A 13419-nucleotide genomic window follows, 5' to 3' on the forward strand; every position below is an offset into this window, starting at 1 on the left:
TTTCTAACTATATACTTAAAATCTGCGGCCTTTTCTGAACCAGGATCACTGATTTTTTTTTTTTTTGCTCTAAAAATAACATATTTCAAGACTTGTGCGGCAATCTGCCATGCCCTTCTTCTTACGTAGCAAGGGATTCCTTGCAGTTTAAACATCATGGCCATATGTAGAGGTTACAGTTCGCAAGCTGGAGTGCATTTGGCACGTTCAGAAAAAAAAAATAAATGGGCCCAGAAGTGCGAAAATGAAAGAAAGCAGGGGCGTCAAGCTTTCTGTCGAAAAATTTATATCTGGCCGGGAAAGTCTTAAGGACACCATTGGCGAGCATTACACTGTTATCGCCTTGACATTAAAAGAAATTGAGCCAGCGTGAAGGACATGCGAAAAGCTGTTCGGGGAACATACATACTTCCACACGGCATGAAAGGATACCAATCCGTCCCACGGCCTTTGTTCGAAGAACGCCAGAACTTGGCGTAAATTGAACAAAGACCTGTTGAATGGTGACCCATCCGTTCATAAAGGAAACCTTCCAGCATCTGTTATTCTGTAGAATAAAACTATATATATATATATATATATATATATAAACTCACCGCCGGGAGTCGAAGCTATACGGCCCCTCGCTCTTGAACGCGCGGAGCGAAATAACTCGACGACAAGGCGGATACGAAGACAGCGCAAAAGACGGAGCACATAAGTACTCCTCGACTGAGTTACTAACAGAAATACTACGCACTCTTCAACTGCCCACTTTAGCCGAACGACGGCAATTGGCAAGGATGAAGTTCTTGTTTTTATTGTCAAAAAATAAATTAAACATAAATACAACAAAATACTTCACGCCACGCCGTGGAAGAAACCTAAGAAGTGTAAACGATTACACATACGAAGTGCCGCAACAGCGTGTCAATGTATATGCGAATTCATTTTTTTCCAAAATAAATTCGTCAGTGGAATGCTTTGCCATTACCACTGGTTCATTGTGATTCACTGGAAAAATTTGAGGAAGGGCTCAAAGATATTTTTCTGTAAGCATGGTCTACTATGTTAATTTATTGCAATTTATTTGTATGCTTACTACGACTGCACTGCTTTTCCTTCAGCCTCAATGCCGGTGTTTCCAATGTATGTTATGTAACATTTCCAAGTTGAAGTGTTGCTGTTTAAATTGCTGTATGATTTGAATGTGTTGATGTTTGTCTTTGTTAGTATGTCCCACCCCTGCAACAGCCGAAAGGCTAACAGTTTTCGGAAAATAAATAAATAAATAAATATCCGAACTATATCTTCCCTTCATCCCTTCCGCAGTGCAGTGTAGCAAACCAGAGCTGACATTTATTGATTGTGAATTTCGGGCAGCGTGCCGTCAATAATATTTGGCCCTTTCTCAAGCACAGGGTAGCAAGCTGGTCTAAGGACTGGCTAACCTCCTGTCCTTCCACTTAATCTTTCCTTCTCTTTGGTTCTCGTGTTGTCGGGAGCCTCTACTACCGATCGGCAGCATTTTCTGACCATGCTCTGAAATTGTTGCAAGTCCCCTTTAAAACGCGATGAATCAACCAATTTTATTAGAACAGAGAAAGTTGAAGGACTTGGCGACCCACGTCTGGAAGGATCCAGCGATGCGGCCTAGAACCTTCCGAAGTCAGATGACGAAGTGATGGGTTTGCAAGTCGAACGGTACGTCCCTTTGGGATGTGTCCGGAGGTCTCGTAGGTTGATAGGCAGAAACGTGGAGTGCATGGCGTGGCAGAAAACCGCAGGCGTCACCGAGTTCATAAATCCTGGGCCAGGGTCCTGGGCATAGGCAAAACCGCAAGCATCCCCGTGAACACCACATACTGCCGAGCTCGGCCAGGCTAGACTCACACGCAGAGTGTTTTGGAAACTATCTAATTGGAAACAAAATTGACTGTCGAGTACGTGCGACAGTTACAGTTACGTATAAATACTGAATCAAGGCTTTACTGCCACTATGCTAACCAGCGCAAAGAGAGAGAAAGCCCTGCTCAGACCATCTGCCTTTGCGTGCAGCGATCCTTTCGTACGTTTAACCGTAAACGATTACGGTTGCAAACTGATGCTCCAACGTAACAGCCTGCCATTTTTGTCGTGCATCTGCTGAAGCCACGTGAGTAAGCGATGATCCGCAATGAAAATGAATTTATAACCAACATAATGAAAGGGTCAGTCGAAACGAGACACGCGCATTTCTTTGCTATGGTGTTGTAGACTTGTTCACCAGCAGACAATTTTCGGCTTACGTACAGAATGGGATGCTCATGGCCGTGCTCGTCTTCCCCATGAGAAACTACACAGCACATTTTCGCTTGCGTCACACTGCACAAATAAGAGTTTCGAGTGGTCTGGGCTTGACAGAACGGGCTCGGCAGTCAGAAGTATACCGTCCAAAAATTAAACGCAGCTTGTTTTACTTACTTTCAGTTTACGCTATTAGGAGCGTGTTTTTTGAGTGCGTCTGCAAGTGGGCTGGATACCTGAGAGAAACTTGATATAATGTCGTTAGTAGCCTACCGTACCCAAGGTAGTACAGAGCTCCATTGTCGTTTCTGGCTGAAGAAAGTTTTAGAGTGGCACAATTTTTAAATCAAGTGGGCTTCGATGCCCTTGAGTGAAACTGTGACTCAGGTAGTCGACTTCCGAGTGACCTAATTTGCACTTTTGGGCTGTTAAAGTTAGCCCAGCTTCATCAAGCTTACTTAGGACCTCCCGAAGATGATTCAACGCTCTGGCCAAATAATAGAAAATACTGCGATGTCGTCAAGATACGATATAGTGCGAACACCTCTGATCCAGCTAGCACCTGATCCATAATTCTCGAAAAGACAAGCGGGGCATTTTAAAGACCGAATGGCAAAATCAAAGGTTGAAAGCTACCGAAAGGAGTTACGAAGGCAGCCAACTCGCTCGCTCGTACTGCTAGCGGCACCCCAGTACCCTCGCACTAAATCGAGCGTAGAGATTAACTTAGCTTTGCTCGCCTTTTCAAAGCACTGTTCTACGTGCGACAAGTGATACACTTTGGTAACAGTCACCGAGTTAAGCTTACGGTAACTGATACACGGCCACAGTTATTTAGCGTTAGTTTCTATCATTGGAGACATGAAGCTGCCTTCACCGCGTTCGGCCACTTTAAGCTCCAGCATCTAATAGACTGCATCCACGCATCATAATAGAATGCATCATAATAGACTGCATCCACTGACTACAGCATCCACGCCACAAAAGGTTGATATACCTTTTGTGGCGTGGTGAGTATTTGTAAGCTTTACATCGACTGCTGATGTGCAAAGTTGGGTGGTCAGCTTCAGCTGTAAGCTATATATTATGAGTCGTCAGAGTGGTCCCACCGGGGACCTTTGAAAATTTTTGTCTGTGCTGTGCTATCATATCTGTTATATCTCCAAGCTGACTTTCTCAAAGAGCAGCCCTGTCTGCTGACAAATTAAGGATTTCATTCACAGAAAAATAGTCATGTCATGGGGAACATCAGGAAGTTCAGCTGCTTATTGTCCGGCTTGATTTGACACTACATTCACAACCTACACTCTCTCTACATAGGGCTTCATGAGGTAGCTGTCATAGATACGTACTTCTTTTCTACGACCTGGAAGTTCAACTACGTAGGGTTGTGTCTGAGAGTTTGCTGTATCGTCCCGGGGCCTTCCCAGGGTACCTCCAGCATGTTAGCTTTGGAAGTACGCCCCATGAGCACCTTTTGTTTCACGTGAAGCTGGCGCATTTTGTCGTTTTTATCGTAACGCTTTTTTTTGCTTTTGTCTGTGATTCAAGCATATTATCTTCCATCAGAGCGTGCGTGTCGTACAAGCGCTGGTTGCAAACGTGCTCTGCGATAGACTGATTGCTAGCCTCATCTTCCCAGTTCTCACGAACTAGCCTAAGCGGGCAGCCCAACGCCCTTCCGTACACAAGCTCTGCTGGGCTAAAACCTGTCGAGTTGTGTGCTACCAAACGTAATGCAAAACCATAGCTGGTAACGCAGTGTCCCATTCTTTTTTTTTTGCTCGTAACACAAAGCCCGCAATACCCGCTTCATTAAAGAATGAACGGTATACACTGTTGCTTTGCGGTTGTTGAATAGAGCTGTGTTGTATCTCGATACCGCTCCTGTTGATAAAGGTGGTTGTTAACTTACTTGTGAAGACACTGCCCAGATCGTACTGTATTTCGCTCGGAAAACCCACGCGGGAAAAGGTCAGAAGATCATCTACTATTTCTGCCGATGCAAGACAACGCAGCCGTGATGCCTCAGGAAATTTAGTGTCAGGGCACACCATCGTCAAAAGATATTTATACCCCACTTTGTCGCCAGTAAGGGCCCCACAATGTCAACTACGACTCGACGAAACGGCTCTGTGCTTATATGAACTGCAGTCATGGGCGCGTTTTGTTTCTTGTGTGGTCAGTTTTCTGACAAACACCAAAACTATGAACAAACTGCTCCACGTCTTTAAAACAGCCTGGCCAGTAATATTCACTCAGCAGTCTCGCTTTTGTCTTGGTAACTCCGAGATAACCTGGCCAGCCTGCCCAATAAGAAACTTCAATAATGTTTTCGTGGTACTTCGGCGGGACCACGACTTCGTCAGTGCTTGCCCCTTTCTTGCCCCGAAACTCGCGGTATAAATTGCCATTTCTTTCAAAAAACGAACCAATGCCTTCGCCTTGCTTTTTAACACTTCGGGGACAGTTTTCGAAGGTTAAATCAGTGCTCCGTCACTGAACTAGTATTTAGCAGTGGATTTATTTATGTCATTGTTCATCTGACTATCTTTAATATTAATTTAGGATTTAGTCGTCGCAGTTGTTCAATTGTACTCTCACCAATTTACTTATGTTCTCTGAATGATTGTCATGTGAAGTTTAACGCCCCAAAACCCCCATATGATTATGAGAGACACCATAGTGGAGAGCTCCGGAAATTTCGACCACCTGGGGAGTTTCGACAACCCAAAATCTGAGCACGCTACTTTTGTTTTCTCAATTAAGTAATCTACTCTTGCATTTTTCGATTGACTTATTTTCTTGTTCATTCAGTCATTTTGAGTTGAGCTGGACAAGAGCGTTGCAAAACAATTTATTTCAAGAGTTGCGGGGAGGAAGGCGTCAACCACGATTTAGGTCCAGTGCGGTGGACCAGTGGATACGGCGCTCTGCTGTTGACGCGGAGGTCACGGGTTCGACACCAGCCGTGGCGGTCCGATTTCGATGGAGGCGAGATGGTCAAGGTACGTGTGCCATGTGATGTCAGCGCACGGTAAAGAACACCGGATGGTCAAAAATTTACGGAGACTTCCATTACGGCGTCTCTCGTAATCATATCGTGGTTGACCATCATTAGCCTGACTACACCCACTTCAGGACAAATGCCTCTCCCTTGTTCCGCCAGTCAACTCGGTCCTGTGCTTGCTGCTGCCACGTTATACTCGGTACATACGCGCTTATTGTGGTAATGGAACGCAAAATCCAAGATATTATTATTATTATTATTATTATTATTATTATTATCAACCACGATTAACGTGTGTGTGTGTGTGTGTGTGTGTGTGTGTGTGTGTGTGTGTGTGTGTGTGTGTGTGTGTGTGTGTGTGTGTGTGTGTGTGTGTGTGTGTGTGTGTGTGTGTGTGTGTGTGTGTGTGTGTGTGTGTGTGTGTGTGTGTGTGTGTGTGTGTGTGTGTGTGTGTGTGTGTGTGTGTGTGTGTGTGTGTGTGTGTGTGTGTGTGTGTGTGTGTGTGTGTGTGTGTGTGTGTGTGTGCGCGCGCGCGCGTGCGCGTGCGCGCGCGTGTGTGTGTGGTTTATATACTGATGCGAAATTGAAAATTTTTGAGGATGAATTGAATCCCTCCACCAGAACACAGCAGTGGTAATGCAGTTGGCTCTACTTTCTGTTGCACGCGCCCGCTTATAATGGTGGCCGTTTTCTGCGAACGTCCTACCACTGCATTTTCTTTTCGAATGGTCTCACAAAGCTCCGCCTTAAAATGCAAATGCGGGAGGAGACACAGCTGAGGGTTGAGTAAGCAATGCGGCTCGTGCATTTACGCGCGGAGTTTTTAACAGCGATATGCATAGTCGGTATCGTTTACTCGTGGGAGGCACATGAATAAAGCATACCTGAAGACAAAATGCGGTGTTGCAACTGCTATATTTTTTTGTATGTGTGAGTTGACGGATCTTTGTTATTCTCCGATCGCGCACAGACACTGAAAAAAAAAACAAAACAAAAGACGTCAGCGGCATCGATGTCGCCGCTTTTCAAAAATTCACCGAGGCTGTGTCGTTTTCCTCAGCGCAGTGTCGCGAAAGTGTAGCCCAGTTACCGAAGCGAGCAATGGAATCGCTACTTCGTTTTATCTTCGAGTTTCGCGTACCTCCCACAGTAGATTCTTGTTTCACGATGGCGTCAGCTTAGTGTGATAGGAACTTCTTTTTTTGTATGAAGCAGTGCAGAACAATATAGCGGACAGTTGTGTTTGTAAGGTTGCTCAGACACGAAGGGAAAAAAGAGGGATAAAGAAGATCTGTATGCGAAAAGATCAATGCATTGAAATATCGATAGGGAGAGAAAGCCATATGTGAAGGTGGGTTTGACTAAAGTGAAAAAGAAAGAAACAATGAAAGAAATACAGAAAGAAAAAGTAAACGCAAGCAAGCACGCAAGAAAGAAAGAAAGAAAGGAAAGAAAAATGAAGAAAGCAAGAGATAGATAGATAGATAGATAGATAGATAGATAGATAGATAGATAGATAGATAGATAGATAGATAGATAGATAGATAGATAGATAGATAGATAGATAGATAGATAGATAGATATGAAACACGGACATGTGCTACAGAGGCCGTTTCTTGTTTCGCACATCCACTTGGTTAAGTATTTTCATTATACCTTTACGCAGGCCCCTTCGTATACTGGATTATGGCGGTAGTAGCACCCGAAAAGGGGATTTAGAATAAAAAACATTGTAGGGTGATTTATATGAGCACTGAGTTCTTGTGATCTTGTTCGCTTTGTGCCTATTCTTTAACGTAAAGAAAAATGAGTATGCGATGACCTGGGGGACGACAGACTGTATCCTGCATTCCGTAAAGATGATCCACATTTGATTTTCATAGCATCTTTCCGTGGCGAAAGCATTGCTTCGTCATGGTGCACTTTACTAGCTCACCAAACACTTTTTCTCGCAGTTGTTGCGTTTTTTTTTTATTCTCAACTATATTTGTCAGTGTCTGGAGTCATCGCCTCTTACAGAAATAAATAAATTTGTGACCCACACATTTTATTATTCATAAACAAAAGTGGGTTGATACCCTCAGAGCGTATGCTAGCTACCATAGCTACCATAGCTGCCATACGCTCTGAGGGCACCAACGTGCTTTCGTGATGGTTAGCTACCATGTTCGAGATAGCTTCAACATGCAGTGGTGATGCGCGAAGATACCTAACGAAGAATGCTTTGAGAGAGATTGCATTATGAGTGCACATCTTTACGCTTTAATTCGTTGCTCTGAGCGAAATCTGTCTTGAGAACGCTAATGCAAACATACAACTTCAGTGCATTTACCGGTGACGTGCGTATCCTTGTTTACCCTCAAACGTTGGTCAACGCATCTGAAATGGCATATTTCGTGCGACATATGTGAGTATAGCAATGATAGTTCTTTACCAGGTAGAATTCTCTGCATTTTATTGGTAAAACGAAAGTGTATAACATGTTAAACACGCCCAGTTGATCATCTGTGACTAAATATTTAGAATGTTGATGAAGGAACTCCCCACCACGTTGTAGTCTTCCTTTGTGTTGATCATCTCTATATCTGTGTTTCTGTTTGCAAGTTTTTTTTCTTCTTCCATGCTGTTGAGGCCAAACAGCGTTGAAAAAGGCAGTGTGTGTGTGTGTGTGAACGAAGGCTACACTTATGCTTAGGTAAAACTATTTTTTTTTGTCTCAGGCATCGACTCAGCCTTATACATTATTCTAATAGGAAGGAGGCACTGCACATTGTGGGGGGGGGGAGGGGGGGTGAAGTCAGCACTATACTTTCACATAATAGATAGGGGGCGCTGAGGCGAACCTTCGCCTCCCCTCCCCCGAAGGGGAACTGTGCGCATGCCTATGCTCGCACGCGTAGGCGAAATTGAGCTCACGTTCATGAATCTATTCACAGTTGCCTGAGCTCACACACTCATGCTTACGTCTACTCACACCTGTCGTCACTCCCGTCATTCCAACCTTCGAAAGGGGTACAGGGAACAATTAAAAACTCGCATGTTTGGTAATGATTCTGCCCGAGACTATAAGGTGAAAATTGATTCCTTTTTCTTTTCCTTCTCAGTCGACTGCGTCGATTAGTCCCTCCCCAAAGAAAGCTGTCTGCACAGAAAGTGGCTTTGCAGTGCCTAAGGGGTTAATTAATTGGCCCACTTTTTCATGTCACTTGTCACAAAATTTTGCGGCACGTGACGCCGTGATGACGTCCATCGAGTGACAATTATTCGCATCACTCGTCTTGACGACGACACCGCCGACGGCCACTCTTCGCGTTTGATGAGGCACATATGGCCTTAATAATCATACTCGAAGATGCATGCACATGGCGAAAAAGAGTTTGCCGCTGAGTGCTTATGTCATGTACCTCATCTCTTCTAAATAAAAATTGGTGACAAAAAGCGTTGGGCATTCGAAGAAGACGGAACTAACAAGTTCGGCCGTTTCGTCCCCCGCATGCACCACCACTCACGCAACGCGCATGCAAAAACGCACGCGTTCTCCAAACCGTATCTCTCTCCCTCTCTCCCCCATCTCTCCCTCTCTCCCTCTTCGTCTCTCTCTCTCTCTCACACACATTGGACGTCTAGACACTGCTGAAGTGCCGGAAGTTCTCTGCGTAGCGTGTTGTCTCAGCAACGTCGTTGAGACGTTTTCCGTGTAGCCGGCAGGGTGGTGGTCGAAAGAAGGCTTATAGGTTTCCATATATGTATAGCACTGTTTATTGACGTGCTCCGCACACGAGACAGCTGTCTTGTTTTTTTTTTTGTTTTTTTGCACACGTGGTAGCAGTAGTATAAATCGGGATGACAGTTGCCGTAAGATGACAGCCACTGTTGATATAAACACGCTCGCATGGCGCGCCGAGTAACTTTGGCGACTAGAGCTCGGACAGCGGGGGGGACATGCACTATGATTTGCTTATACGTAGGTGAATGGACTAGGAATGTACTCGGAGATTCAAGGCGAGATGAAGATTGCGGCGCACGTCAGAAAAATGAAGGTTATATACGGACGGCAAACACCGATTCAGATGCATGGACAGACGTGAGCTGTAATGGAGGATGATTCTGATGAGCCGTCGCTATTAACTCGGTGATAAAAACCGTGGTCGCACGCTTCAGTTTAGCAGGTTCATCATTTGTACGCAGTGCTTGCATGGTTATCTTTCGAGAATTGTGTATACGCACAGATAATCGCACATACACGCGCAGTTGCTTAAAAAAAAAAAGAGCTGAACGAGGCAACGACAGAAAATGGAGCTAGTTGGCAGGAATTCTCTATTAAAGAATGTCGAGGCGGATAAGCACGAACACAATAGTACAGAAATTGACAATGGTTCTATAATTTGGTTTCATAATGTGCGTCAATCGATTGATCGACCACTCACTCACTAACTCACTCACTCAATGAAACAAACAAACTCTATTTTTTTTACTGCGAAATAGGGGCGCAACGGATTAGAGTGCCGTACTGCAGCATCTTCCTGGCTGGCTTCTCCACGTACTTTTCGTTTGTGTGGCAAAGGGCAAGTTACAGAAAAAAACGCAGAAAGAACCAGCGGTAACGTGCTTTCATCTTATCATGCGCAGATCTAAGACAAAAATCCACGCATCTGCAAGAAGTGACTCATGACAAGTTGGTGAAGCACAGCAGAGAAGTAAGTCGCCTGCGCTCTCGCGCATGTAAATGAGTGGCAACGCGTGCGTAAAAGTATACGCATTGTTTTATTGGTCAATACTCGTACGTTGTGTTGAGTTCTACATTCTGTTTCGGCTTCATTATTACTGCTTTGTGGCCCCTGAGCCAATGGTTATTCGATGGGATCGAACCTGAAGTAGGCAATGACAAGGTCTATGCACGTTTTCTTTATATTTAGATATTTGTTCAGGTGCGAGTCTTCTAGGTACACGAACCACGCGTGATTGTTTGGTTCATTGACTAAACCGAACTTGTTCGAAGGCTTGCTTATCAGCTCTCGCTTTGTGTGCACGTCGATGGCCGAGTCGTCTGATATGATTCCAGTAAGGTATTGCACCCTTTTCTGAGCGTCTATAGGGAAGTTGAACAGTTCGCATTTGATTCCGTAGTGCCCGTAGCCGTGCGTTAAACGCCTGATGCTCATGAACGGGAGCCGTGGAGCGACTAATTGATGCTTGCCGAGCCCTCGCCTTTGGAGTAGTTTGCTGTCTGCGCAGACACTGAGCTGGCGCATGCCGTGCTCTCCCCTCCGGAGTCGCAGCTTATTGTCGGCGTTGCCGCTTTGCCACTGTTTCCCGAACTCTTTCCTCCGGGCTAGCTTGTTATGTCCCTGGATTCCTTTGGCGATAATCGCAGCTGTAATCCTTTGATGTTGCATTTTAAGTATTGTTTACTTTTCATCTTAAATTCAGAAATCCATTTGAGGGAAGTACGTGGCAGCTTAATTTTGATTTTCCCATTGAATGTGATGCACGCTGTCTCTTGGACTCAACCAGCTTGTCATGAAAGTTTGCTTCCCACCCTCTTTATTGAGAAACTATAGACACGTCCATGGATAGAATGGTTATTTTTTTTTTGCTTAACATGTTGCGCCGGTCAGCTCGGAAGTAAAGCGAAGTGAGCCGTTCGGTTTAGCTGGAACAAGGGATTCTTCATAACGAATGGACAATTTTTACGGAGAGGAGGATTTCCTTCTTTCTGGGCTGTTGCACGAGAGTTCACGAAAGCCAACGCCACAGCCTCGGCAGTGCATTTTTTGGGGGGCCACGCATGCTAACTACAGCCCAGAGGGGACTATGACAACACCCAAAACGCCTTGAGTGAAAAGGTATATCGTGCAGTCGGGGGAAAAAACCTGTATGTCTTATTACACGATGAAAACTGCAATTGATTTTCGCGCTATTCGGTATAACGTGCCTTATTTATGGATTACTGAGGCAACCTAAGTGTTCTACACGACCAGAAAATACTTTCCAAAATCAAGACACAAAGAAAACAGAAACATTTGCGAAAGATGACTACAAAAAAAAGAAAAAAAAACTGAGCTGGAATTATGTTTCACGAGAAGCTTTAATAGACGGCGTCGTCCCGTTAGCGCCTAATGAGGAGCACGCACAAAAAAAAAAAAAAACAATCAGTTGAACAGAAAAAAAAAAAGAAATCGAGAATGAAAGTTTTGCAGATTCCTCGAACAGCGCGTTTTGTATTACCGCGAGCACGTCCACGGTAAATCAGGCGTGCTCAAACAATGTCAAAAGGAAGAGAAAAATAGAATAAGAGAACAAGAAGAAAAATTCACAGGCCGAAAAAAGTCCCAAGTGAGACGCGAGCGCTTAATTCGATTGCTCGGTAGCTGCTACAATTGCACCGAAAAAAGAAAGAAACACACATTTCGCGGAGACACATATTTGCTCTGCACCGCTTTCTCTTTGTGTCCTGTGTGTGCCCTCCCTTGTGATGAAGCGACAGAGCGGGGAAACATTCATGACCAAGAGAGAGACTGCGCAGCCAGGCCCTGATGTCATCACGCCGAGTCCTCATCACTTCAATTACGTACAGCATAAACGCCGATTGATGGGTTAATTTGCGCTGATAATACGGAAGTGCATTTACGTGGACCAGTGGGTATACTGTACGCAAAGCGCAGGGTTGCGCGGTGAGGATGACCGACGTACACAACAAAAAAAAAAAAAAGTAGGCCAGCTTAGCACTAGGGGTGTCAAACCTGAAGGAGGTGCATAGTTTGGCAGCGTTCCTCGTTTCTCCTCGGTTTTCTATTTCTATCCTCTTCTTTTTCTTCTTCTCTTTTCCAGTTTGTTATTCTCTTTAGTTTTTCTTATCTCGATTCTTTCTTTTTTCAATTTCTTGCTTACGTCTTCTTTCTTTTTATATTTTTATGTGGTTTTGTCTGCGTTACACTTAGCGACAGGAAACCGCAACAGCATACATCGTTACGCCGAGCCCCCGAAGCGCGCCGCAAATATATATGACAGAATGACGTGATAAGAATGTATATTTTGTACAGCAACAAGCGCGCATTCAATCCCAAACACACATACCTCACATAAGCGTGTGAAAATCTATGTGTGTGACAATCAAACTTGAATGAATGAATAAACAGTTCTGAGTGGGCAAGGTACGTGCTGGTTTCACGTTTGTATGTTGGTTTTTTGTATGTGTGTACGTGTGCTGTCTTTGAAGCACAACTTACAATACAAACTCTACAATAATGTTGGAGGTTACCTTGACATTACGAAGATGCTGTGGGCACGTGCTAATAAGTTCGCGTGCTTATTATTACGTTATCGCTAATGGTATTGATGATACGTTACGCGAGTTCTACGTGTGAACGATTCATTAACTGCCAGAAGTTAGAAAAAGGAAAACACCAAGAAAGGCACACAGGACAGATTGCGCTCCATCTGTTTTGTATACGATTTTTTTTTGGGTTGTCCTCTTTCCAATGTCGCAAACTTGACAATTGTTCACTTGAATGAACCAAAAAGTAGCAATTAATTATGTGTTTAATATAGTTATTGTGCTAGTATTTTACTGTACTAATAATACACTATTGTTAATTGGACCACTTCAAATAACATTATGCTTGAGAATAGGACGTTCTACATTAAACGCAATATTTCGTTCAGGAAACCTGTTTTTGTCAACCGCCCATCAACCGCCCATGCAGGGCAATAATTTGAGTACGGCCATGTGTTTTGTCTGGATACATTTTAATCGTGACTAATTGCAAAACATTTATTCTCAAATGTTTGAGTACCAGTAAGAGGTTGATATGTGGGGTTTAACGTCCCAAAACCACCATATGATTATGAGAGACGCCGTAGTGGAGGGCTCCGGAAATTTCGACCTCCTGGGGTTCTTTAACCTGCACCCAAATCTGAGCACAAGGGCCTACAGCGTTTCCGCCTCCATCGGAAATTCAACCGCCGCAGCCGGGAATCGAACCCGCGACCTGCGGGTCAACAGCCGAGGACCTTAGCCACTAGACCACCACGGCGGGGCACGAGTAAGAGATTGATGTTATCGATTACATTCTTATGTGTATGGAAGTTTACGGTAGCTTTGGCGAGGTTATGCAACAAGACAGTCTGGCTAGACTGCTTTG

At 44.4% G+C, this 13419-nt stretch overlaps 1 protein-coding gene across 6 annotated transcripts in view; it reads right to left on the reverse strand.

Annotated features, from left to right (window-relative positions):
- Positions 1 to 773: 773 nt before the first annotated feature.
- The window catches only part of LOC142817734 (uncharacterized), a 71596-nt gene continuing 58950 nt past the window's right edge, over positions 774 to 13419 (reverse strand). For all 6 annotated transcript variants that reach the window (XR_012895331.1, XR_012895330.1, XR_012895329.1 and 3 more), the window contains one exon: positions 774 to 1800. Coding sequence is in view for 1 of the 6 variants with exons in the window: in XM_075895230.1 (XP_075751345.1) it covers positions 1633 to 1800 (168 nt within the window). In the remaining 5 variants the exon portion in view is untranslated. The remainder of the gene's footprint in view (positions 1801 to 13419) is intronic.

This window comes from Rhipicephalus microplus, chromosome 5, assembly GCF_043290135.1.
Source record: "Rhipicephalus microplus isolate Deutch F79 chromosome 5, USDA_Rmic, whole genome shotgun sequence".
In the NCBI taxonomy this organism is placed as follows: domain Eukaryota; kingdom Metazoa; phylum Arthropoda; class Arachnida; order Ixodida; family Ixodidae; genus Rhipicephalus; species Rhipicephalus microplus.